The sequence below is a fragment of the Ovis canadensis genome, chromosome 25 (genome assembly GCF_042477335.2).
Source record: "Ovis canadensis isolate MfBH-ARS-UI-01 breed Bighorn chromosome 25, ARS-UI_OviCan_v2, whole genome shotgun sequence".
Taxonomy (NCBI): Eukaryota; Metazoa; Chordata; class Mammalia; order Artiodactyla; family Bovidae; genus Ovis; species Ovis canadensis.
Window position 1 is genome coordinate 50362949 of NC_091269.1, and position 27454 is coordinate 50390402.

At 40.1% G+C, this 27454-nt stretch overlaps 1 protein-coding gene across 7 annotated transcripts in view; it reads right to left on the reverse strand.

Annotated features, from left to right (window-relative positions):
- The window catches only part of KCNMA1 (potassium calcium-activated channel subfamily M alpha 1), a 764306-nt gene that overhangs the window by 170686 nt on the left and 566166 nt on the right, over positions 1 to 27454 (reverse strand). For all 7 annotated transcript variants that reach the window (XM_069572206.1, XM_069572205.1, XM_069572210.1 and 4 more), the window contains exon 15: positions 5838 to 5947. In XM_069572206.1, coding sequence (XP_069428307.1) covers positions 5838 to 5947 — 110 coding nt within the window. The remainder of the gene's footprint in view (positions 1 to 5837; positions 5948 to 27454) is intronic.

Genomic DNA, 27454 nt, shown 5'->3' on the forward strand with positions numbered 1-27454 from the left:
TGCCCTCATTTTCCTACCTAGAGGTGGGGTGAGTGCATCCTCTCATTTGCTAGTTCTCATGATAAAAAAAACACTATCACAGTTTCTCCATGAAAACATCACGTCAGAAGAACTCGGATTTGTCTCCTTCTCCCATCTAAAGGGGAAATCTATTTGTTCTTGTTGGAAAATCTCAGATATCTAAGGGTTGAGAGAGTTTTGTGTGGCTCTCAGCCTCCTAGTTCCTTACTGCTTAGAATTCCCTCTTCCCTCTCTTTATTTCTTCTCTGAACCCAACCTCCATACAAGATACACCTCAAGTGTCATCTCTTTCAAGAAGCCTCTTCTGCACCTCCAGCCTACAGGGACCTCCCTGTCCTTGTAGCTCTGTCTCAGATGCCTGGTTGTGTGCACTCGTCAAACACTCATCAATGGGCATACTCATCTCTTTCTGAGGATGGGTATTGCTTTCTTTGGCCAGACTGCCAACTTTTAGAAGGCAGTCGCTGTAGGGAAACAAAATCCTTTCCCTGGCATTTGAAAGTATTGGTATTAATCTTTTAAAGAGTATGCATGCATGCTAAATCTCTTCAGTCATGCCAGACTCTTTGCAACCTATGGCTCCTCTGTCCATGGGATTCTCCAGGCAAGAATACTGGCGTGGGTTGCCATTCCCTCCCCCAGGGGATATTACCAACCCAGGGGTCAAACCTGCAGGTCAAACCTGCATCTCCTGTATTGGTAGGCAGGTTCTTTACCACTAGCGCCACCTGGGATGCCCTTTAATGAGCACAGTGAAAGTGAAGTGAAGTCGCTCAGTCGTGTCTGACTCTTTGCGACCCGTGGAGTGTAGCCCACCAAGCTCCTCCGTCCATGGGATTCTCCAGGCAAGAATACTGGAGTGGGTTGCCATTTCCTTCTCCAATGAGCATATATTTAATCAAATCTAATTGCAGATTCTTCTAGAGACAGCATCATGCCTACACACTGGCAAAAATATCCCAAGATAATTTAATATCTAGCTGATTAACTGGCTGGTGACTGAGGGTAGAATTTTCTAAACAATAGAGTAAACAAAACTTGGAAATGCCAGGATATATTTCTTTCTTTCTTTGTGCTTACAGTCTATTCAGTGGGCCAAAATAGAAGGATGGTGGCAAGAAGGCAGCAGAAGAGGGGAAAAGGACATTATCTGGTACTGAGAAAAGTCCCATCATTTTGATTTCAGAGATAGTCAGGCATCCGACCATCTAAGGTCAGGCAGTTGGTAACTATCAAGAGAAGGATAGGCAGAAATCAAACATCTTGTCCAAATCACATATCCAGCAAGTCGTTGATCTGGGGGTGTGACCCTTGCAACTCCACAGCTCACACTTCATGATATCACACAGCACCCTACTATTCAAACTACTCAAAAACAGGACCCTGGGGTGCAAACATAGCCTCATACCCTAGCCCCTAGCTTGGCTGGCCCTGGCCATCTGCACCCTCCACAGTCCCTTGCTGAAGAAGATGAGGAATATGAGGGGAAATGGAGCGGCTTGTTTTCTGGTGTTTAGAGAGCAGTGGATGGCACCCTCTCCTTCAGATCCCCAAAACTCCTCTGCCTTGACCTTATTCCTACACAGACCCAGGGGAAAGCCAGCCATGCAAAAACCAAGGGCAGATGTTCAGGAGTTGCTGGTCCTTAAAAGGAACATGTTAAGGGTATTCTAGGAACGGCCACCATGATGCCCTCAAGGTGAAGAGGTATCTAGCCAGCTGTATCCTAAATTTTCTTTCTCTGCATTTGGTGCTTATCTGAAACTGCTTTATGATCCCCAGTGGACAGAGAGCATTAAAGGGCTCAGTACCCCCATGCCTTTTTCCTATTCTGATTTGGATTAGGTGCAGAGAGTGGGGAGAGCAGCTGCAGGTTGCCTGGCATGGTAGTGGGTAGACTCACTTCTAATGTCCATAGAGATTGCAGAATACCCTTTCATGAAAAAGGAGAGATGGTAAGGAAGCTGCCACAAAGACACAGATCTTAACATTAGCTTATAAGATGTGGCCCACCTACAATTCTATGATTTGGCTAAAATCAGAGAAAAGCATTCCCCATAGCTAAGCCCAGAGTGGGGTAGTTTAGTCTCTAAGTTGTGTCTGACTCTTATGTCCCAGTGAACTATAGCCCACCAGGCTCCTCTATCCATGGGATTTTCCAGGCAAGAATACTGGAGTGGGTAGCCATTTCCTGCTCCAGGAAATCTTCCCAACCCAGGGACTGAAGTGGAAATAAGAGGTTTTTCAGCCTGTGTGTGGAGGAATGGGGTCTGTAGGGGTTTTGAGTCATCAGACTTTGGATCAGAATCACCTGACTTACTTGCAAAACAAATGCAGATTTGGGAGGCTTATCCCAGATATAAAAATCTAGAGATGGAGTCTAGAAATCTCCCTATTTAACAAGCTCCCCAGGAGAGTCTTAATTAGCTAGCCTTCAGCTAGCAGCTCCTCCAAGCTGTTCTCAATTGTGTAAGGCCCCAGTATTAGAGGCCTGGCTCTGTTATTTGTCTGCTAAATGTCTTTGGAAGGGAACACCAACATCTCACTGTCTCCTGTCCTCCTTTACAAACCAGGGATGGTGATATTCACAGAAAGGTCACAGGATTGTGGTGAAGATTCATTGAGAAAATGTACATGATATTTATATTTAGAAATGATATTGCATTTTGTCTAAATTATTATTTTTGGAACAAAGCTGTGACTTCTGGTGATGCGCACGTGGAGGCCAATGGCTCACGCAGGTCTCTCCTGAGCCGGAGAAAGCATCACTCCGCTTGAAATGCTTAAAAGAGTTAACCTCAGGGGCCTCCTGCCTTTGCTCTCTTATTTCCACATTCTGTTCTCTTGGGGAATGACCTCAAATTTCACCTATTAATCCTGCCTCTTTATCTTTTCACTGCATGACTCTCCCAGCTTCTGAGAAAACTCCAAGCTTTCCGGTGTGGTGATCCTACCCTGCAAGGGGGCACTCCGCCAGCCCAGGGGAAGAGCAAATTTATTTCTTTTCATGCTTCAGGACGTTATTGGCTGCATATTGTTTTAATGCCGTGCATAATTACAGAAACGGCTCTGAAAATCTGTATATTTTATCTGTGTTTTATTATACCCGGAATATTCCCCAATTCTTTTTCTTTTACATGAACCAGCTGAAAATATATTTTGGCATCCTTTATGTCATCTTGAAATTGAATAGCCAATTCTTACTGTAATGAAAATACTTATGCGCCAGCCCAGTGATATACAGCCCCACACTCTAATTACAGCTGTGCTTTAATTAACCTGAATTGAAGAGTCTTATCATTAAACTGCTGGTAACTTTGAGTTATGGCTTTTCTTTAATTTAAAGTAGAAAACACAGATAATTAAGCCTCCAGATAATCAAATGCTTGAAGAGAGCTTCAATGTTTTGGGATGTTCCTAAATCTCATTAAATGTCCTTTCTTTATTGATTATTTCTGCCTCTGTTGTGTCATTGTGTTAAAGGAATAATAGCAGTAAGTTGAGCATATTCTCGCTCACAAGTTTTTCATCACTGTTTTTTTTGTATTCTAGAAGCTGTACCAAGCAAATACTAAATTCTCTGACAACAAGGTATGTCTGAAGGATTTTCTCCTTCTCAGAACATGTTGTCAACATGAAAATCAATCAAGGGGAATATTTACAGACTGGTGTCCAGTTCTTGAGCCGGCTCCAGCGGGCAGAGAAGTTTCACACACCCACTATGTCAGAGAGGGCTAGCTCACCCACGGAGGAGGCCAGGCCCCGATGTAAATGCAAATTTGGCCAGTTGAAGACATCAGGGAGGGGATGATCCTTCACTAAACCCTTCCTTACAGTGAACTGGAGCTACTTAGGCCTCCGTAGAAATGCAGGTCCCACGTTGGTTTATCAAATTCTCAAAAGAGGTTGTTAATCTAGCTTTTATGTGAAAAACCATTTCTTTGAAACACTGGCGACCAAGTTTGAAGCAAGTAAACACTGCGTAGGACAAATATGTGAGTCAAGCTGACCCCAGAGATACCCCAGCTGGAACTTCCAGACAGAGCACTCTTAACCCCCCAGGTTAACACTGTTAAAATGAACTGCCTCAGTTCCCAGAAGCAAAAATGAGAAGCAGTCGAAAAGCAGGGGGCCAGGGAGGGGGGCAGCGTTGGGGGACACAGATGAATGGACTTCCAAGGGAGCACTCAGGGTGACACCAGTCAAGTCAGGGAGGCTCAAGAGCCAAAGAAGGGGCTTCGCATAGTCCCCCGTCAGGTCCCCAGTGCCACAGGGGACTCCAGGCCCTGGCAGGTCTGCTGTGCGCTCAGACCACCCCTACATTAGACAGAGGAGGCTTCAACTGCCTTTTCATAGAACCAGTTTCTAATACAAGTCCTGAATCCTCCTGGGCTTTCTATCCTAGGCAGTCCATGTTCCAAGGTAGAGAAAACCCCCTGGGACCACCTCAGGGCTCCAGGACCCAGTGCCTCTGAATGGTTAACTCCTTTCTACGGCGGAATGAGAAATAGCTCTCAAAGAAAGGAACACATGGGAGTTACAATAGGGCATCCATTTTCAGAAAATAACTCCTTCGGAATCAATTACCTATTCGCTTTTCCAGTCCATTTAGCATTTAAACTTCCGCATTGAGACAGGGTGAGAAATCTCAGTAAACAGTCAAACGATTTTGGATTGCTCAGGGTCTGGGCCCGGGGACAGGCAGGGTGCACCTGCTGTGCTCACTGATGGAAGCCACTGACAGGTAAACACCAAGCTACTGGGTGCTCTGGCCCCTCTCTGCTGTTCAGAGAACAGAAAGCTGTGAGGAGCCCAACAGTCCCCAGGACTGTCCTCAGGTCGTCTTTTCAAGAAGGTGGCTTTGGTTTGCAGGCATGCAGACAACACAAAGGAATCTCTTCTTCCTCAGCCCAATGAGTTCCCAGATTTTCCTGTTTCATCACAGTTTTTATCAGCGAGACTGAGTTTACCAAAGTCTTTGCTACAGTGTCAAAGGATGGGGCTGCATGTTGCAGCATTCCCAGTCTGTGTTTTCATGGGGACAAAGCATCTGTTTGAATTCTGTCCAACATCTGAGCTTCCAGGTGGGGAATCTGAGCCATTGTCCTGGTGAAAGCTTCTTGAGGTCTGGGACACCTGGAGCTCCTGACATCACAGCCCTTAAATGATCACCTGTTCTACCTTAAATGGTCATGCAGGCTAGGGCTACCCCTTGCTCAAATCCCTCCTGTAGAGCCAGTAGAAGGAGACACTAAGGCTTTTTATTGTTATAATGTGGCAGATGTCCATCTTGGGGCTAAATTGCTCAGGACTATTAAAAGCCTCTTTGCATACATTTGGCTCCACGTTCCCTCAGCAAATACTGAAAGCACTTTGACCAGCAGCTTCTCTAACGTCTTTATGATCTGACTTGATTGAAAGAAATTAAAATTTCTTTCATCAAGGGTCTAGCACTACTTGGTCTTGCCCTGGTAAAATCAGAGGCACTGGTTCGTGCCACCCTTCATATAAGTGTCTATATCACAGGGGCATAATTCAAGACATGCAGGGAAAACTGCAGTTTATAATTTAGTGCATATGAAGGATCCAAGCCTAAGATTCTCAGAACTGGAGGGGGGGGGAGGAAAGTCAGCAGAAACCCCCAAAGCAGGGGCCATATAAAGACCAACTTTCCCCTTCGTTGCAGAAGGCTGAGCACAGGACACTAGTAATTGTCAATGCCCACACTGTGCTGGCTATAGGTGAGATATTTTTCCTGCAAGGGACGCAATGAATGTTCGTGAAAGCCAAAGAGCATATGGTTAATGGTCACTTACTCACAAACAGTAGGGAAGGACAGACCCACGAAGGCACTGGAGAGATATTCTGTGTACATTTCATTTGAGACTCCTTCCAAGTAGTATTTCTGCCATGTGTCTTCCTCAATCTAAGGGAGAAGAACACAGGAGAAGGGTTTAAGATAGGATAACAGACTGTACAAAGGAAACCAGGTTGTCCCATCTGGCAAACAAATGAATTGGTTGGGCAATGGTGACTCGCTTCGACAACCAGGAACACAACCAAAGGGCCACGTGACGCTTTCCACAGACTAGCTATTCACTCTAGAGCACCACATCTTCCAGTATGATTTCTAAGAATGTGGAGGCATGGGCACTCACCACAATTGGTACACTTTTTTGAGAGCAATTTTTAATTGTTACCAACATTTACAAAAGTGCATACTCTTTTTTTGTTACTGTTTAGTCACTAAGTCACGTCCAACTCTTGCGACCTCATGAACTGCAGCACTCCAAGCTTCCCTGTTTTTCACTTTCTCCTGGAGTTTGCTCAAACTCAGGTCCATTGAGTCGGCAATGCCACCCAACCATTTTATCCTCTGTTGCCCCCTTCTCCTTCTGCCCTCAATCTTTCCCAGCATCAGGGTCGTTTCCAGTGAGTCAGCTCTTCACATTAGGTGGCCAAAGTACTGAAGCTTCAGCATTAGTCCTTCCAATGAATATTCAGGGTTGACTTCCTTTAGGACTGACCGGTTTGATCTCCTTGCAGTCCAAGGGACTCTCAAGAATCTTCTCCAGCACCACAATTCAAAAGCATCAGTTCTTTGGCACTCAGCCTTCTTTATGGTCCACCTCTCACATCCATACATGACTACTGGAAAAACCATAGCTTTGACTATATGGACCTTTGTTGGTAAAGTGATATCTCTATTTTTTTAATACACTGTCTAGGTTTGTCATAGCTTTCCTTCCAAGGAGCAAGCATCTTTTAATTTCATGGCTGTGGTCATCATCTGCAGTGATTTTGGAGCGTAATACGCTTTTTACACAATTCCAATTTAAGTATTCATAGCAAAAAAAGTATATAAGTATACACATACATATGTATAAGAATATCCTTCTATCTGTGAAAAATCAGAAACCACAAATGGTAAGTTTATACCATTGGATACAGGAAAGCAATTAAAAATTATGATGAAAGTTTCTTCATAGAGAAAATTACATTAAAAGACACATTACTAAATAGCATATATAGTCTGATTCTATTTTTAAAATATCCTATAATTAACTAAATGTTTGTAAAGCCATAGAAAAATACAGAAAGCTCTATACCAAAACAGTAACAGTTGTTATCTTTGAGACATAGAATTACTATGAAATACAGAAATATATAGATTTCTGTATAGTCTGAAGGCTTTTTCAATAAGCATTATGTATAACACAAAACAATGTATCTATTTTTGCTTTGGGGAAAAAGTAAATTTTTCCAACCCTAACTTGAATATCACTAAAAGTTAAATGTAGTTTCAGAAAGGTCTCAATCCCAACTTCATTTAAATGTCTTTTTTCCATAATTAATCAAGTTCAACTGGTTTTCCCAACAGCCCTCTTCATGCTAGGCATTTCTGGAAGGGATTTACCATGGCGTCAACCATTTAAAACTATATAAAGTGAATAGCAACAAGAACACTGAGCCCCTCTGGGACCTTGGGGATGTCATGGATTCCCACGCCAGGAAAACAAGCAGTCTGTGTGGTTCCTGGGTATCTGTAAGCTGCCACCTCCTAAGTTCACTCCCAGTGGAGGTTACATTAGGGGAAGGAAGAAAGAGAGCTTCCCAGCCAATCAGAGAAGTGACTCTTAATAATGTCCTGCACTGGTAATGAATGAAATGTATCTTGCTTATGGCTCAATAATCAGTTAACTGGGGGAGATATAAGAGACTTGGAAACAGTAGGAAATGCACACCTACTATCTACTTGGTGACACTCTGAAATACAAAAGCGAGGAATCATGTAGAAATAAATGGACTGCTCCCTGCTTCTCTGCTATTTGTCTGCTTTGTGCTAGGGCTGGGTGATTAAATCATGTGGGTTAACCCCATTAGTTTGAGCTGCTTCTAACCTACTCTCACACATTAGATATGTACTACGCAGTATTGCTGGGTATGTTTATTCATCTACACATTAGTTTTCCCTAAAGTGGGGTCTTTTAAAAAAAGAAAGGATTCAACCTTTTCTATTGCTAAATTTTATGATTTACTTAAAATTAACTGCTATGTGTTTAGCTAAGCACAAACTTTTTAATCTCTCCCATTCACAAGACTTCAATTTATTTTTTCAAAAACATATTCTTGACTTCATAAGCAAAGGTCATCAGTGCTAACTAATCTGAAGAAAGCTTACTCTGCATTAGTAAATAGTTTGAAATATATAATATTTGGGACACTGTATTATCATAATTTTTATTGGTAAATAGGATACTACCTGATAGATTGCCAGTTATAAATCCTTACAGTTGAATTTCATGGGCAAATAGTTTTCTTGAAGTAGAATTCAGCTTATTCTTTTAGCAGGGATATTCCTTTTATAATATATTGCTTATGTTGCTAATTTAAATATTCTACTTGATTTTTTAAAATAATGAAAATATGAAACTTTATCTTAATTATTATTCATTATTGACACTATTCCTAAATTAATATGGCTTTAATTTGGCTCTTTTGGTTATGATCACTATTTTCATGCTTTTATGGCCTAATGGAACTACCCTTGAGACCAAATTTTATTGTAGGTTCATCATTAAAATTCTTAAATTTAAGTAGAAATAAATTCTTTGTACAGTATCACTATTACTGTTTTTTTAAACTTAGCATACATTTTTTCATTGATTCATCCTTTCAGCAAATATTTATTGAGCATATTCTGTGTCTTAAGAGTTGTTTCTGCTACTGATTGAATTTTATTTAAACTGGCATACTTTTCTATTTGCCAGGAAAAGCACAACATACACCTAGAAGCTGCCTGCAGTGCAGGAAACGCAGGAGGACTTGTGTTCAGTCCCTCGGTCAGGAAGATTCCCTGGAGAGGGGCATGGCAACCCACTCCAGAAGGGGCGACAGAGGATGAGATGGTTGGATGGTATCACTAACCCTATGGACATGAGTTTGAGTAAGCTCTGGGAGTTGGTGATGGACAGGGAAGCCTGGCGTGCTGCAGTCCATATGCTCGCAAAGAGCTGGACATGACTGAGTGACTGAACTGACTGAACTGACAGACATGTGCAGATTCCCAGCTGGTATTTACAGTGTAAGATGGAGCAGCATTGAATGGACAGTCTAAAAGCTGAGGAGTTTAATGTCATTGTCATAACCCTTTCAGATTTCTATATCTTTAACACAGTCTCCTTACTGATAACAAGTTTTTTCAGGTTCTAATAAATGTTCCCACAAAAAAGAAAACCCCACTGAAAATGGTTAAACGGTAAAATGGTAAATTTTATGTTGTATGTATTTGACCACAATTAATTTACAAGATGATACTATAACATAAGAAAAATCAGTAATTATAATAAACACTTACACCTTTTAATCCTTAAGGGCAAGAATGACAAGTTGTGACAGAACAATGACAGGAAAAGGCCAATCACATCAGGAGAGTCAGGGAGCCAGCACCCAGCCTTATGACACTGGAACATGTCACAACTGAGACAACAGAACATCAATCTTAATCCCGAGGCAAGGGCTTCAGTTACCCCATCGTATCAAAGTTTACTTTTGTAAGCCTCAAGCATGGCACCTTTCACTTACTTTGAAAAGAGCCAAAGCAAAAGTCCACGTTCCTTTTACTTTTGCCAGCAGTAATATGGTATATTATTGGAAAGGGAAAAATTAGTGTGAGATACATTGAGTTTAAAACTTGGCACTGTTCAATGACAGTGAACAAAGAGATCTAGCGAGAGTACAGTGAGTTACTGTCATCATGAGTCCCTTTAACAGATGATAAAACAGAGGCACAGAGAAGTAACCCACCAAAGGTCACAAAGCCAATGAGTGGTATAAACAGGATTCAGAGTTCATGCTATTAACCAACCCCCAAATTATCTCTTGCTAGAGACTGAAGAGGTAAATGTATAAGGAAGCAACGGTACTAGGATTTTGGTGGACTTAGAGGGTTTGCTAAATATAACCTAAGAGGAAAATACCAGAACAGAAGCTCCTCAAGCACTCAATATCTTAAACCCTGGAGCCCCTGACTTTGTCAGAAGTCAGTGAGAAGTATTATTGATTTTCAGTTGAGCTGAAAGGAGAGTTCAGGCCTCCTCTCAGAGCATGACGACATCATTTCTATTCTATAAAATGGAACCATCCCAGCCTACAACTTCTCTCCTGAAATAGGACATGCTGTTCTCCACATTTGTGTTGTCAACATATTTTTAACTGTAACGTGAACACATACTTTCCAGCAGAGAAATGGAGGAATGGGCACAAAATGACTTAGGTAAAGGAGCCAAAATTAATTTGCCAGCCATTCAGCAATCAGTCAAAGGCGAAGCATTTCCTGAGGCAGCAATTTCTCCTCTGGCTGTCTCATCAAACTCCTGCTGCTTTAGAAGAGCACCTAGCAAAGCTGAGCAGGTGATGTGCTCTGGGTCCTTATTCATCAAAGACTCACAGATCTTCAGTGAGAAAAGAGAACCGAGCCGTGGGGCTCGCTCGTCCACACTTCTCATGGTCTTATTTATCTGCCCTTCATTATCCAATTTTTCAACCAGCCTGGTTCAATCCCTTAAGTAAATGGTCGTACACCAATCCGTGGGCTGATGGCTCCATCATCAAAGGTACCATCCAACTGGAAACATCAGCCTTGGCTCTGGGGGAAGTAACACCTTCTTGATCCCAGATTCTGCATGTGTTACTAACGGTGGGTCAGTAATGGCACCTTTTATATTTTATGCTTTCTCTGATTAGAGTGAAACTGTGTTTCTCTAATGCTAACAACCCGGTGAATGTGAAAAATCAACCTTCCCAGCTGGGGTATGTTATGATCCCTGTGATTTCTGTTTCCAGTGAAGAGTCTGAATAACCATGTTGATTACAGCTAAATAATTTTGCAAAAGTCTGTCCCTATCTCCAGAGTCATATAAATGATTCCAAAGACTATCATACCTCAATCCTTATTTAATTGAAAACAAGTACATTGTTTTAATCCAAATATATGTTATGTTGTGCACATCAAAAATAATGAACTAAGAGGAAATTATAAAAACCAATGACCATTATGTTAATAGCTGCAATAAGAAGAGGTGAGTCATAACAAACACACCAGCGTCACCTAAAATTGAGAGAAGAAAGCTATTGTAATAGCAGGTATTTATTACATTTATGATTTTTTTTAACCTATCCAAATTCTCAGTATTTTTCCTTTAAAAGATGCACAGCTTTCAATCATGTCTTTAATTAGAATTAACGACATCTGAATATTTGTGCATATAAATTATACTTTATCTCTATCCTTTGTAATGTAACAGTATAAAACACAGCGCTGAGATAGGAACTGGCCAATGTATCTTTAATCCCACAAAACATATTTATTCCCACAAAAAAGAGGGAACCCCCACAGAATGTGTCAAGCTCTTAATTACAATTTAAAAAAAAAAATGGGATCAGCATTGGTGGGCTCTAGGCTGGTTACCCAGAGGAGGCAATGGCAACCCACTCCAGTGTTCTTGCCTGGAGAATCCCAGGGACGGGGAAGCCTGGTGGGCTGCTGTCTATGGGGTCGCACAGAGTCAGACATGACTGAAGCGGCTTAGCAGCAGTAGCAGCAGCTCAGGTCCTCATGGGTGCCAGAACAGAGAATGCCTCCCTGCACAGCTTTCTAGGGGTGGAAGAAACACGTGATACAGTTGAAATGACAGGAAAGAAGCAGAAGAGATGGGAAACCAATGGTGATTTGCACCTTTTCAGAATATGTCTCTCCTCTGTGCCAAATTGCATATCAACGCTGTACTTCTTGGATGTGGACTCAGGCTGGCTGCCCTTCCTAGAATGGCATTGGATTTCAGGGACCCCATAATGATTTGGCATTCCACCATTATGGCCTATTTCAGATTGCATTTTTCAGAGTGAGAGGATAGGACCAAAGGATCTCAGATTGTCCAAAGGCTTCGGTATAATGTCAATTAAAATACATTATTTGGGATTTGATGGAATGCCAGATAATTGGTTGCTTCAGCATTGAACGAATAAATAAACAACTCCAAAGATAAATTTTGGGGTGGACTTGAGCCAAATCTCTTATTGCCAGACTAGTGGACTGCAGACTATCAAATGAGATTTCTTCCATCAGGCATTATGGGGGGAAAAAAAAATCAGTCCACGTGAAGTGTGCAGAGAGAGGTTAACAGACCACAAAATACAGGGCATTTCCCACCTCCACGCCCCCTCCCATGTTACTCCAGTTCAGGTTATTTCTGAAAACACAAAGAATGCCAGAGGAACTGCAGTTAAAGGAAGGGTTAGCAGAAAGAGTGATATGAGAACTTAAAAAAAAAAATTACTACTTATAATTTCAGAAAATATCACCTATGTGGCAGGAAACTAGTAATTTTTTCAATATGTAGGTTTATCTACCCTTTCCTTCTTTTCCTCTTCAATGCAGAAAAGGTATTTATGCTTAAGTGATGTCAGACCTTTTTAAAGATGGGCCTATTCACTATCTGTCCAAATAGAACTTGGTTTTGCAATCTTGATAATAGTTAAGAACATTCTCATTTGTACTTCAAATAATAAGGCTCTTAAAATACTACTAAAAATAAATCTCATCTGGGTAGCGCAAGCAGCAAGTGAGTGTTCTCAAGCAGACACCTGCCAAGCAATCCTCAGAAGAGTAATCCAGCCCCTGGCAGGCAGGGTTTTCCACAACAGCCTCTCAACCCATTTGGGGTAAGAGACTGGGTTTTATTTGTATTTCTAATATTCATTGTTTGGCAGACTCAAAGTTCTGCAAAAATCTAACAGAAATGAATTTCTAAAAAAAAAGAATAGACAAGAGATGCAAAGTACAAGTCCAAAATTTTTATCATTAGATTCAACCAATATAAAATGAATTTGTCAAAGATTTAGGAACTTAGAAGTTCTTAAGCACTTCCTCTCATTTCCTGTACTTGACTCTTCCTAGAGGCAAACAGTTCACAGCACCCATCCACAGACTGCATTTGCAGTTACACTGGTCCCACTCTATCTTACAAACCTTACTTCTCACAATTTTCCCCAAATTCCAGTAAAGCGGGATTATTCCTAACCAAGATTTCCCCAAAGTAAACTCAACAGAACTTGCTAACAAGTGTCACCTTGGACACAAGAGAGTGAAGAAGGAGTCCTGTTAGTCACCACCAAAATGTAGGTTTTTTTAAAGGCAGAAAAATTCATCTAGTGCCTCGAACAGTGAATGGAACACAGCAGTAGCTCAATATTTGTTGAATGGATGTTGAAATACATTTGGGAAGCAGTGGATTTCACAAAGCCAAACTGGGACTTTTCTTAGTGTAATGCAAAGTGAGTTTTAAATCTCCATAGCAGGAAACGTGATACTTAGTTACAGAATCCTTTATTTTAAGGAGGAACTGGTGGAGACCAGGATGCTATTCTTAATATTCTCCCTCCCTCATCTGCCCACCACTTTGTTGCCCTGATTCTATGGTCAGAATCCAACTCTTATTGTGAAATTCCCATCATATGCCACCTCACCTGTGTGGTCTTCCCTGGGTTCCCCAATTTGATGTGCTCTGTCCTGCCTTAATAGGAACATAGTCATGCCCACCTCTGGGGAGTTTGGGAGGGCTAAATACGTTGATGGATAAAGAACGCTTAGAACACTCCCTGGCTCGCAGGAAGCACTCAGTACATGTTAGTTATAGTTAGCTACCATCACAGCATCTGAGACTTCTAATGACTGGCAAGAACTATAATAAAGTGGAATTTGAAACACAAGCTCTTGGCTAATGCATTCAACTTTGTATCTTCTAGAACAAGCAGCATACTACCCTATCAGGTGCTTATAAGAAGTGCTTAATTAATATTTGTCTACTTGAACTGAGCAAGACAAAACTGGAGGAAGAGAGACAAAGAAGTCTAATTTTTCTAGGCATCCAATCACAAGTCAGTACTGATAACTTCATAACATTTAGTGTAACCATAAAAGAAACCAATTTGTGCCTCTGAATGGTGAAAAATTCTACATTCTTGGTATGTCATAGGCAATGTGTATAATTGGGTGATTTTTAAAGTTCCCAGAACTTACTGAGCAATACATTTTTGGGGAAATTTTGTCATCACAGAACATCTTGGGCTACTTAGTAAGTGGTTTATGATTTTCTAAATTTTAGATCCAATACCTTAGAGACTTGAATATGAAAGGAAGGACTCTCAGGAACTGGTGTATTTGCCACCAATCTAATAGAAGTTCTTGTTCTTACTAGCTACAGTCCCACCACCCCGCCTGCAAAAAGGAGCCCCCTTTGCTCTGTCCATGACTATGCTCTCTTTCCCAAGTGATCCAGCCCTCGGTCTTCTTATTTTACTCTCTGAATTTCAATGTAAGATCAAACAACAATTCAGCAGGAAATAGAGTCCAGCAAAGGCTGTACTTGGCAATCCCATTGCTCCTAAAACTGAGACCAAAAACAACTGTTGGCTATTAATTAACTAATTAATTAAGAATTGGGAGAAAAGGAAGGAGTTAGAGAAGCACTTGAATCAGCACAGGAATCATAAGGTTGCTTCTGATGAGACAAATCACTGGAGAATTACCTATGCTTTTAGAAAATCTTCAGTATTTTAGACAGTTTGGGGAGAATCTCACTGAATTCACTGATGTTAATACGGGATAATTTCTTACCAGTGGGCACATTTAAGGCTGTGAATCCAGTGCTTCCCAGACTCTGATGAAAATGTGTTGTCTGTAGTCCTAGCGTAAGGTCTAAGAGCCTGCATGTATAATAAGCTCACAGATAACATCGATACTCCCCAAACATGGACCATACTTGGAGTAGCAGAGGTACTCCCAAAGAGAGTGAAGAACAGGAAACAAGTATTCCCCATCATGCCTTTGAGGACCAGGGAATCAATCATGGCCTAGCAGATTTGAGTAAGAGAAGAAAAAGGATGCTTTCTACAAGTATCACTAAATACTGGAGCCAGCTACAGTGAAAGCTCATGGATAATTAAACACAAGATGGGTATCCCAGTGTTTTGGTTGTTGTGGTCATTAGTCTAAACAATATTTCAGGAATCCAGATTTATCTACTTAGTCTCTCTCCATTGATCCAGGGACCCCAGTGATAGCTTAGTCTCCATTTCAATGTGGGCTGTGTAAAGAGGGAACAATGACATGGCTATATTTAATTCAATTAAAATGACACTTTCATAAAATGGCTCTAATTTGTATCCCTAATTTTTATTTAACTTTTCCATTTTAGGACAAAGTGTTGAGTGTGAGAATAAAAATGCTTGCCAACTCAGTCCTGTTTTAGTGACAGCAGATTCTGGATACTTATGTCTCCCATCGCTGTACAATACGGCCTAATAAAGTCGGGCCAAAGAGACTAGATTTCATTTCAGAGCAAAGGGTTTCAGCCATAAACTTTGGCTTTCTGGCTGAACAGAGCCATTCAAGCCACAAGCATAAATTCTGCTAGTTTTAGGTATCAGGATGATTGGGAAGCCAAATGGGTTATTTGCGAGCCAGGTATCCACGGCAGAGGCACCCGCTTTATTGTGTATTCATTGTTATCTAGAAAATCTCTTGCCAGCTAGAGAATATTTTCACAGGAAGTTAAAATGACTTCAGAAATTCCCCTCTGTGGCTTCCTAGAGTGGATTTTGGGCCTCATCAAAAAGACATTTGGTTCAGAGACTGAAGGTGGACAGCTTATAAAATTGCTTAGGTGTTTAGCTGGGCTTAGCAGTTTCTTTTTAAGAGGAGCCCTGATCCCGAGTGCAGTAGCAAGGCAGGAAGTAACGAAGCACATGCAGCCTCTGAGTTCAAATCCCATCTCACTGAATGCCCCAGGCCAAAGTGTATAACCTCTCCTAGCCTCGATCCCCTCACCTGAAAAATAAGAACAACAACAGTATCTACTTCTTAGGGAGACGGATGGAATGGAGTGATCCCTGTAAAGCACAAACGTGCTGCTAAGTCACTTCAGTCATGTCCGACTCTGTGCGACCCCATAGATGGCAGCCCACCAGGCTCCCCCGTCCCTGGGATTCTCCAGGCAAAGAACACTGGAGTGGGTTGCCATTGCCTTCTGCGTAGTACCTGACAAATAGCTAATGTTTGCTGAGTGGTTCCTATGTGATAGGTACTCTGGTGGTTTAATCATATTAAAAGATGGCACTTATTGGACGTGTACCCTGCAGATGCTCTATCAATGTTCTAGCACTATAAATAATGAATGTTCGTGATGGTAATGATGTTGGTGATCGTGATGATGCTGATGCTGCTGACGATGATGGTGATGATGCCGGTGATGGTGATTATGAGGAAATCTCTATCACTCACACAGAGGAACATAGCTAGTTAGATGCAGGGCCACTGATTCATGGCTTAGCTGCCGGGAAAAAAACCTGGAACATCACTAATCATCCAATGATCCTCTGGATTGAGGAGAAAAACTAAGTACCTTGAGTATATCCCCTAAAGATAGCAGTGTTCCCTGGAGGTCCTCCTTCCTCCTCCCCTTCCCGGGTTCACTCTGAAGAGATAGGATGATAAGGGAGACATTAGGCATTTGGAAGAACTGACTCTCTCCCCAAATGGGAGAAAGGTCGTATGTGATCAGAAAGGTCATATGTAATCTGATATAGAAAGACCCAGTCTAGTCTCCTGAAAGGACCCCTGAGACAAAAAGACCCTGATGAGTTGACTGGATTAGCTACTTCTGGTTTCTGGGCTTGACTTCTGCCCACATCCCTCTATGTAGAGCCTCACTAGATTCTACTCTTGTTATAGTTCAGTATTCCCAGAAAATTTCCAGGATGATGTCATCTAGTTGGTATAAGATGAGAAGAAAAAGAAGACTTGTGACGATTTTTTTTGGTCAGGGAGAGGTCTGTCCCTATGCTCATTGGTCCATGAGCAAGTTCAAGTCCATCAGTTCAGTTCAATTTCTCAGTCATGTCTGACTCTTTGTGATCCCATTGACTGCAGCCCACCAGGCCTCCTGGTCCATCACCAACTCCCAGAGTTTACTCAAACTCATGTCCGTTGAGTTGGTGATGCCATCCAACCATCTCATCCTCTGTCATCCCCTTCTCTGCCTGCCTTCAATCTTTCCCAGCATCAGGGTCTTTTCAAATGAGTCAGCTCTTTGCATCAGGTGGCCAAAGTATTGGAGTTTCAGCTTCAACATCAGTCCTTCCAACGAACATTCAGGACTGATTTCCTTTAGGATGGACTGGTTGGATCTCCTTGCAGTCCAAATGACTCTCAAGAATCTTCTCCAACACCACAGTTCAAAAGTGTCAATTCTTCAGTGCTCAGCTTTCTTTATAGTCCAACTCTCACATCCATTCATGACTACTGGAAAAACCATAGCCTTGACTAGACGGACCTTTGTTGGCAAAGTAATGTCTCTGCTTTTTAATATGCTGTCTATAGTATATATCAATACTCCAGGCAGGACCCAGGAGGTTGCTATACTGTCAGATTTCTCCATAGGTGACACAGCCCAGCATATAGCTGTTCTTCCAGAAACTGCCACTGCAGGGGTCTGTCCTGGGCAGGGCTGCTCTTGCTAGTTGGAATTTCATTACATATGGGAAAGAACAGTCAGCAAATCTCCATTCACTGAGATAGCTGGGAGAAGCCAGATAGGCACACACAGGTTTCACCTGTATATGCAGATAAAAGCTTCTAGCTTTGGGGCAGGGGTGGGTTTTGTCAGAGAACTGAGGGATTTAAAGGACCCAGTTTCACTTAGGCCAATGAATAATGCTGTAGTCCTAGAAAATGCATTCAGGCAAATCATAAGTAATCTAGGGTGGGCTGCCTTGACACCACCCTAGGGGATAGTTTCAGATAAAGTTCACCCCTCTGTATTCTCCCACCAGTGGCCCAGTCCTAATCCAGTATCAGGCCTCATTGCAAACCCAAACCATACCACCTTAAGAAGGATAAAGAGGGTGAGTGCCATCATATATTGGTAATTTTTCAACAGTCTGTTAGGCTCTTCCACTTCTTACAGTGGGTAGTACGAAGCCCAGAAAGCTTAAGCAAGTAGTGCAAGGTCTTACAACAAATCATGTTCTAAATCAGAGACTTACAGCCACTCCCTCTAACCTAGGCCTCTGCCCACCACACCACTTCACAATTCTGTTCACATTCCGTGAGTGAGGGAGAGCAGGCAGGGTGAGGATGCGGGGGCACACTTGAATAACAGCACGTTCCATGAATCTACTTGGACAGGGAGACACCATCCAAGATTTATGGATAATCAAGTCTAATACTTCAGCCAAATTCTGAAAGAGGCCCCAAATATTCCTCTTTCTCTGGTACTTCCCTCACTAAATTTAAGGAGAAGAAAAATATACCCAACCATGGAAATAAAAGGACTTCTCATCGCCAACAAGAAACCAATAGAAAGTCCTTAAGAAATGATATTTATTTTGTCACAGTCTATGCTATGCTATGCCACTTCAGTTATGTCTGACTCTTTGCGACCCTTTAGACTGTAGCCCACCAAGCTCCTCTTATCCATGGGATTTCTCCAGGCAAGAAAACTGGAGTGAGTTGCCATGTCCTTTTCCAGGGGATCTTCCTGACCCAGGGATTGAACCTGTGTCTCTTACATTTCCTGCATTGGCAAGCAGTTTCTTTGCCACTAACACCACTTGGGAAGCCCCATTGTCACAGTCTAGGGGGAAAAAAAGAAACTGATTAAATCCACTGTCTGAAAAAGAAATGCCATAAATATGGAGGCTCAGCATAAACAGACTTTTCTTGGCAGACTGATCACAGCAAAGAGCTTCTGCACACCAAGGTCAGTGGGCATAGAGCTCTATGCTAGTTCCTGGTAGGCAGAGATACTCTACCTGCCAACAGGGAAAGGAAAAGGGAGGAAGTGATATCTCTCACTTATATAACATCAGTTAATTCCATTCACTTCCTGGTCTACTTCCAAACCCCTAGCGTAGGCAAAGCACAGTGTTGAGGCAGAACCCCCATATTTCTTTGCACCTGAAACTCTAATCAGTGGGCCTGCATCATTCTTGCTACCATGGGATATGTGTGACAGCTAATGATAAAAACTACAAAAATTATACCCAGTTGAAAGGTTTTATTACATGCTGTTTTTCAAGATGGCAGATGGATGCCTAAAATGATCTCAGCATCATTTTACAGGTGTCCCAAAGTTTCTCTAAATCAGCCAAATGAGTCTGAAGTGGAAACAGCTACCTCCTATTGTTCTACCAGGAAATGCATAGGATTCCATTGTAATGCAGCCTGCCAGGTTATGTTATTCATAGTCACTGATGAAAAAGGCTGAGTACCTCAAACTCACCCCTAAAGATAGTGACTGCTGAATATGCTAAAAAGATATGGTGATGATAATGATGACACTGCCTTAGAGGCAGTATTCCCCCTGGTCCAGCTATAAAGGACAAACATAGAATATCATTTCTAAAGTGATATCTGGGTTTCTGGCTCTGTATAAAATAGAATAAGGACATTCCATCATGTGTCTTTCATTGAATGCATCTATTAGACCCGGAAAAAGTGCATACAGCTGATACTTAAAGACTCTGAGAAATAAACAGTAAGCAGGTTAGGAGAAACGACCAGAATTGGAAGTACTATCTGGTATCCTCTAGCCTGACTTCAAGGAAAACCAAAATCTGTAAATGAAGACAAGAATATGAAAAGAGAAAGCTCCAAGAGAAGCTCTTGCTCTGACTCAAGACCAGTAGAAAGGGTTCTTAATACTCAGAAGAAGAGTGGGGAAAATCATGGCTTAGGATATTTTTTCTTTTCTTCTCTTCTCTTCTCTTGGACCCCAACCCCTAGGCACCCAGTGGTGGCAGTAGCAGTAGTGGCAATGGGAGATACGAGGAGGTAGGAAAAACTTTTCTGGCCTGAGGATCTGAGGTCCCAAGAGAGTCTCTCTTTGTTCTCCCCCTGGTTTGCCCAGGTGAGGAGCCCCAGCTTTCTGGTCAGAGGATAAAAAAGAAGACCCCATGGAAGCTCAAATTCCCCTGGAGATCACAGAGAAAGAGAACTTAAAGTAGCTCCTTACAATTAGTTATGAACTCCTGGGCTTACCCTGAGCTGTGCAAGGAAGAAACTGACCCTACACAGTATATATAGATTTTGAAAACCAAAGCATAACCTATCACCCAGCTTGAGATTGATGTGGGATACATCCAAATAGCCCTGTCAATGTTTTGAAAACTCAACTCATATTGGAATTACAACCCATAATAGCTTGGTCAGGACTTGCAGTCTAAAATAAAACAGGGCAATTATACATGCTACTATAAAATTATCAATGTGTTTGCAAGATTTAAACAAGACCTACTACTAACCCTGGGGTTCTCCATTTCTTCTTTTTCTAGTTGCTTTAGGTGTATAGTTAGGTTATTTATTTGATTTTTCCCTTGTTTCCTGAGGTAAGCTTGTATTGCTATGAACCTTCCCCTTAGCACTGCTTTTACTGAATCCCATAGGTTTTGGGTTGTGTTTTCATTTTCATTTGTTCCTATGCATATTTTGATTTCTTTTTTGATTTCTTCTGTGATTTATTGGCTATTCAGAAGTGTGTTGTTTAGCCTCCATATATTTGTATTTTTAATAGTTTTTTTTCCCCTGTAGTTGACATCTAATCTTATCACATTGTGATCAGAAAAGATGTTTGGAATGATTTCAGTTTTTTTGAATTTACCAAGGCTAGATTTATGGCCCAGGATGTGATCCATCCTGGAGAAGGTTCCATGTGCACTTGAGAAAAAGGTGAAATTCATTGTTTTGGGGTGAAATGTCCTATAGATAACAATTAGGTCTAACTGTCCATTGTATCATTTAAGTTTGTGTTTCCTTGCTAATTTTCTGTTTAGTTGATCTATCCATAGGTGTGAGTGGAGTATTAAAGTCTCCCACTATTACTGTGTTACTGTTTACTAGAAAAAGAAGAAATGAAGAACCCCAGGGTTAGTAGAAGGAAAGAAATAAAAATTAGGGCAGAAATAAGTGAAATAGAAACAAAGGAGACCATGGCAAATATCAACAAAGCTAAAAGCTGGTTCTTTGAGAAGATAAATAAAATAGACAAAACATTAGCCAGACTCGTCAAGAAAAAAAAGGGAAAAGAATCAAATCAACAAACTTAGAAATGAAAATGGAGAAATCACAACAGACAACACAGAAATACAAACGATCATAAGAGACTACTATCAGCAGCTATATGCCAATAAAATGGACAACTTGGAAGAAATAGACAAATTCTTAGAAAAATATAATTTTTCAAAACTGAACCAGGAAGAAATAGAAAATCTTAACAGATACATCACAAGCATGGCAATCAAAACTGTAATCAGAAATCATCCAACAACAAAAGCCCAGGACCAGACAGCTTCACAGATGAATTCTATAAAAAATTTAGAGAAGAGCTAACACCTATCCTACTCAAACTCTTCCAGAATATTGCAAAGGAAGGTAAACTTCCAAACTCATTCTATGAGCTCACCATCACCCTAATACCCAAACCAGACAAAAATGGCACAAAAAAGAAAACTACAGGCCAATATCACTGATGAACATAGATGCAAAAATCCTCAACAAAATTCTAGCAAACAGAATCCAACAACATATTAAAAGGATCATACATCATGACCAAGTGGGCTTTATCCCAGGGATGCAAGGATTCTTCAACATTTGCAAATCAATCAATGTGATACACCACATAAACAAATTGAAAGATAAACACCATATGATTATCTCCATAGATGCAGAGAAAGCCTTTGACAAAATTCAACATCTATTTATGATAAAAAAAAAAACCTCCAGAAAGCAGCCATAAAAGGAATATACCTCATCATAATAAAAGCCATATATGATAAACCCACAGCAAACATTATCCTCAATGGTGAAAAATTGAAAGCATTTCCTCTAAAGTCAGGAACAAGACAGGGGTGCCCACTCTCACCACTACTATTCAACATAGTTTTGGAAGTTTTAGCCACAGCAATCAGAGAAGAAGAAGAAATAACAGGAATTCAAATTGGAAAAGAAGAAGTAAAACTCTCACTGTTTTCAGATGACATGATTCTCTACATAGAAAACCCTAAAGACTCCACCAGAAAATTACTAGAGCTAATCAATGAATATAGTAAAGCTGCAGGATATAAAATTAACACACAGAAATCCTTTGCACTCCTATACGCTAACAATGAGAGAATAGAAAGAGAAATTAAGGAAACAATTTCATTCACCACTGCAAAGAAAAGAATAAAATACTTACAAATAAATCTTCCTAAAGAAACAGAAGACCTATATATAGAAAACTATAAAACACTGACAAAAGAAATCAAAGATGACACAAATAAATGGAGAAATATACCATGTTCATGGATTGGAAGAATCAATATAATGAAAATAAGTATACTACCCAAAGCAATGTATAGATTCAATGCACTCTTTATCAAGCTACCAATGGTATTTTTCAGAGAACTAGAACAAATAATTTCACAATTTGTTTGGAAATATAAAAATCCTAGAATAGCCAAAGTAATCTTGAGAAAGAAGAATGGAACTGGAGGAATCAACCTTGCTGACTTCAGACTATATTACAAAGCTACAGTCATCAAGACAGTATGATACTGGCACAAGGACAGAAAAATAGATCAATGGAACAAAATAGAAAGCCCAGAGATAAATATATGCACTTATGGACACCTTATCTTTGACAAAGGAGACAAGAATATACAACGGAGAAAAGACAATCTATTTAACAAGTGGTGCTGGGAAAACAGGTCAACCACTTATAAAAAAATGAAACTAGAACGCTTTCTAATATCATACACAAAAATAAACTCATAATGGATTAAAGATCTAAATGTAAGACCAGAAACTATAAAACTCTTAGAGGAAAACATAGGCAAAACACTCTCTGACATAAATCACAGCAGGATCCTCTATGACCCACCTCCCAGAGTAATGGAAATAAAAGCAAAAATAAACAAATGGTACCTAGTTAAACTTAAAAGATTTTGCACAATGAAGGAAACTATAAGCAAGGTGAAAAGACAGCCTTCAGAATGGGAGAAAATAATAGCAAATGAAGCAACTGACAAAGAATTAATCTAAAAAATATACAAGCAGCTCCTGCAGCTCAATTCCAGAAAACTAAGCGACCCAATTAAAAAATGGGCCAAAGAACTAAACAGACATTTCTCCAAACAAGACATACAGATAGCTAACAAACACATGAAAAGATGCTCAACATCACTCATTATCAGAGAAATGCAAATCAATACCACAATGAGGTACCATCTCACGATGGCCAGAATGGCTGTGATCCAAAAGTCTACAAACAATAAATGCTAGAGAGGGTGTAGAGAAATGGGAACCCTCTTACACTGTTGGTGGGAATGCAAACTAGTACAGCCACTTTGGAGAACAGTGTGGAGAGTCCTTAAAAAACTGGAAATAGAAGTGCCATACAACCCAGCAATCCCACTGCTGGGCATACACACCAAGGAAACCAGAATTGAAAGAGACACGTGTACCCCAACGTTCATCGCAGCACTGTTTATAGTAGCCACGACATGGAAACAACCTAGATGTCCATCAGCAGACAAATGGATAAGAAAGCTGTGGTACATATACACAATGGAGTATTACTCAGCCATTAAAAAGAATACATTTGAATTGGTTCTAATGAGGTGAATGAAACTGGAGCCGATTATACAGAGTGAAGTAAGTCAGAAAGAAAAACACCAATACAGTATATTAACACATATATATGGAATCTAGAAAGATGGTAATGATGACCCTATATGCAAGACAGCGAAAGAGACACAGATGCAAAAAACAGACTTTTGGACTCTGTGGGAGAAGGTGAGGGTGGGATGATTTGAGAGAATAGCACTGAATCATGTATATCACCATATGTGAAATAGCCACCAGTCTAGGTTTGATGCATGAGGCAGGGTGCTCAGGGCTGATGCACTGGGATGACCCTGAGGGATGAGATAGGGATGGAGATGGGAGGGAGGTTCATGATGAGGAACACATGTACACCCATAGCTGATTCATGTCAATGTATGGCAAAAACCACTATAATATTGGAAAGTAATTAGCCTCCAAGTAAAATAAATAACTAAATAAATAAATAAAATGGATAACCAACAAGGACCTACTGGATAGCACAGGGAACTCTGCTCTATGTTATGTGGCAGCTTGGATGGGAGGGGAGTTTGGGGGAATATGGAAATATGTATATGTGTGGCTCAGTCCCTTTATTGTTCACCTGAAACAATCACAATATTGTTAATTGACTATACTCCAATACAAAATAAAATGTTTAAAAAATAAAAATAAACAAGACCTAGAGTTTCATAATAAAATTAGCAAAGTGTCCAGAATATAATAATAATAATAATAATAAACTTGGCATATGAATAAATAAAAAAAGTCTCAACTTGCATCCAATGCTTATATGGCACAAATATTAGAATTATCTAACAAGGGCCTTAAAGTAGCTAGTATAAAATCTTCCAATAACTAAGAACACTTTTTTTAAAGAACTGAAAGACAGAAAGCCTTAGTAAAGAAACAAGATAAAAGAAAGGATCATATGGAAATTTTAGAATTGGAAAGTGTAACAACTAGCACACTCACTGGATAAGCTCAATTGCAAAGATGAAAAAGGAAAGAACCAATAAACTTATTGTTGCTTTACTCACTAAGTCATGTCCAACTCTTTGTGACCCCATGAACCATAGCCCATCAGGCTCCTCTGTCCATGAGATTTCCCAGGTGAGAATACTAGAGTGGGTTGCCATCTCCTTCCCCTGGGATCTTCCTGACCCAGCAATCAAACCTGCATCTCCTGTGTCAGCAGGCAGTTTCTTTGCCACTGAGCCACCAGAGACTGCAAAAATGACTAGAGGCTTAGGGCCCTGTGGTATATTTAAAAGTCCAACATTTGCATTATAGGAATCTCAGAAGGAGAGCAGGAAGAGTATGCTGCAGAAGATATATTTGAGGAAATAATGAATGAAAATGTCCCAAACTCTGCCAAGGATGAAGCTAGAAATTCAAGAATCTCAGTGAGCCCCAACAGAATAAATCCAAAAAAATAATGCTTAAACCCAGTGTAATCAGATGACAGACAACTAAATACAAAAAGAAAATCTTGAAAGTAACCAGAGAAAAATGACTCATTACTTATAGGTTAACAATTCCAGTGACTACAGATTTCTCACCAGAAACAATGGAGGCAAGAAGGAAATGAAACAAAAATTTTAATTAGTGTAAGAAAAGATTTCAGCTTGATTTCAGCTGGAATCAAGATTACCAGGAGAAATACCAATAACCTCAGATATGCAGATGACAACACCCTTATGGCAGAAAGTGAAGAGGAACTAAACAGCCTCTTGATGAAAGTGCAAGAGGACAGTGAAAAAGTTGACTTAAAACTCAACATTCAGAAAACTAAGATCATGACATCTGGTCCCATCACTTCATGGCAAATAGATGGAGAAACAATGGAATGTTTATTTGGGGGGACTCCAAAATCACTGCAGATGGTGACTGCAGCCATGAAATTAGAAGATGCTTGCTCCTTGGAAGAAAAGTTATGACCAACCTAGACAGCGTACTGAAAAGCAGAGACATTACTTTGCCAACAAAGGTCCATTTAGTCAAAGCTATGGTTTTTCCAGTAGCCATGTATGGATGTGAGAGTTAGACTATGAAGAAAGCTGAGCATTTACTTGATGCTTTTGAACTGTGGTGTTGGAGAAGATTCTTGAGAGTCTCTTGGACAGCAAGGAGATCAAACCAGTCCATCCTAAAGGAAATCAGTTCTGAATAGTCATTGGAAGGATTGATGCTGAAGCTGAAACTCCAATACTTTGGCCATCTGATGCAAAGAACTGACTCATTGGAAAGACTCTGATGCTGGGAAAGATTGAAGGCAGGAGGGGAAGGGGACAACAGAGGATGAGATAGTTGGATGGCATCACTGACTCAATGAACATGAGTTTGAGCAAGCTCCAGGAGTTGGTGATTGACAGGGAAGCCTGGCATGCTGCAGTCCATGGGTCACAAAGACTCAGACATGAATGAGTGACTGAAATGAACTGAAATGAACTGAAAGAGAAGATTAGTCAACCCAGAATTCTGTGTCCACCAAAAATATCCTTCAGGAATGAAGATGAAATAAAGACATTCTCAGATGAAGAAAAATCATTTATAGGGAAGACAGAATGGCAATGATTCCAAGGGGGAAGTTGGAACATCAGGAATAAAGACAGAACAACTGAAATGGGAAATATTATAGCACTGTCTGATGGAGTTTTCAACAACACAACTACAACAAAAATGGGGAGGGTAAAGAGATCCATAGGTTAGTAAGTTTTTCACATTACACTGGTATACCACTGAATCTAATAAGATCTGAAAAGTTAAGTATGCACATTATCCCAAGGGTAATCAGTTAAATACTATATAAAGTTATACAATAAAAACATACTACAAATGAAATCTAAACTGTTTATAAGAAGAAAATAAAGAGGAAAGAGGAGAACTAAAACAGAGGAAATTCACAGAAAACAAATAACAGAATATTAGATATAATCCAAACATATCTATAACTGTTAGATATAAATCATCTAGAGATTCACAGAGTAATTTTTTAAATGATCCAAGTATAAGTTGGCTATAGGAAAATCACTTAAAATTTAAAGAGGTAGTTTGTTTCAAAAAAAATCATGAGAACCTATATATTTCTTCATCAAAACATTAATCAAAAAGAAATCTTGGATGGGTCTATTAAATCAGAACTGAAATCTACTGGACTTTAGAACAAAGAAAATTGCCAAGGATATAGGGACAAAATATAATAACAAAAAGTTCAATTCATCAAGAAAATGCAACAATCCAAATATATATATACTTAGCAGGATTTTCAAAATTCACAAAGCAAAATTTGACAGAACAAACAAATCCAAAATTATAATTGGAGACTTCAGCATTCATCTCATTGTAATAGGTAGACTCAGTAGACATAAAATCAGCAAGGGTATAGAACTGAACACCTTCAGCCAACTGGCCCAAATGAACATTAATAGAACATTGTACCCAACAATAGCAGAATATTCATTCTTTTTAAGCTTGCGTTTACCAAGATAGATCATATAAAATACACTTTAACAAATTAAAAAGAATCAAAATCATACAAAGTAGGTTCCCTTACCATAATGGAATCAGACCATAAATAATAATAGAAATATAAGAGGAATAGCTCCAAATACTTGATTAAGCAACAAACATTTAAATAACCCATGGGTCAAAGAAGAAGCCTCAAATGAAATGATAAAATATTTTAACCATATGAAAATACATCATTTCAAAAATTGTGGAATGTACCTA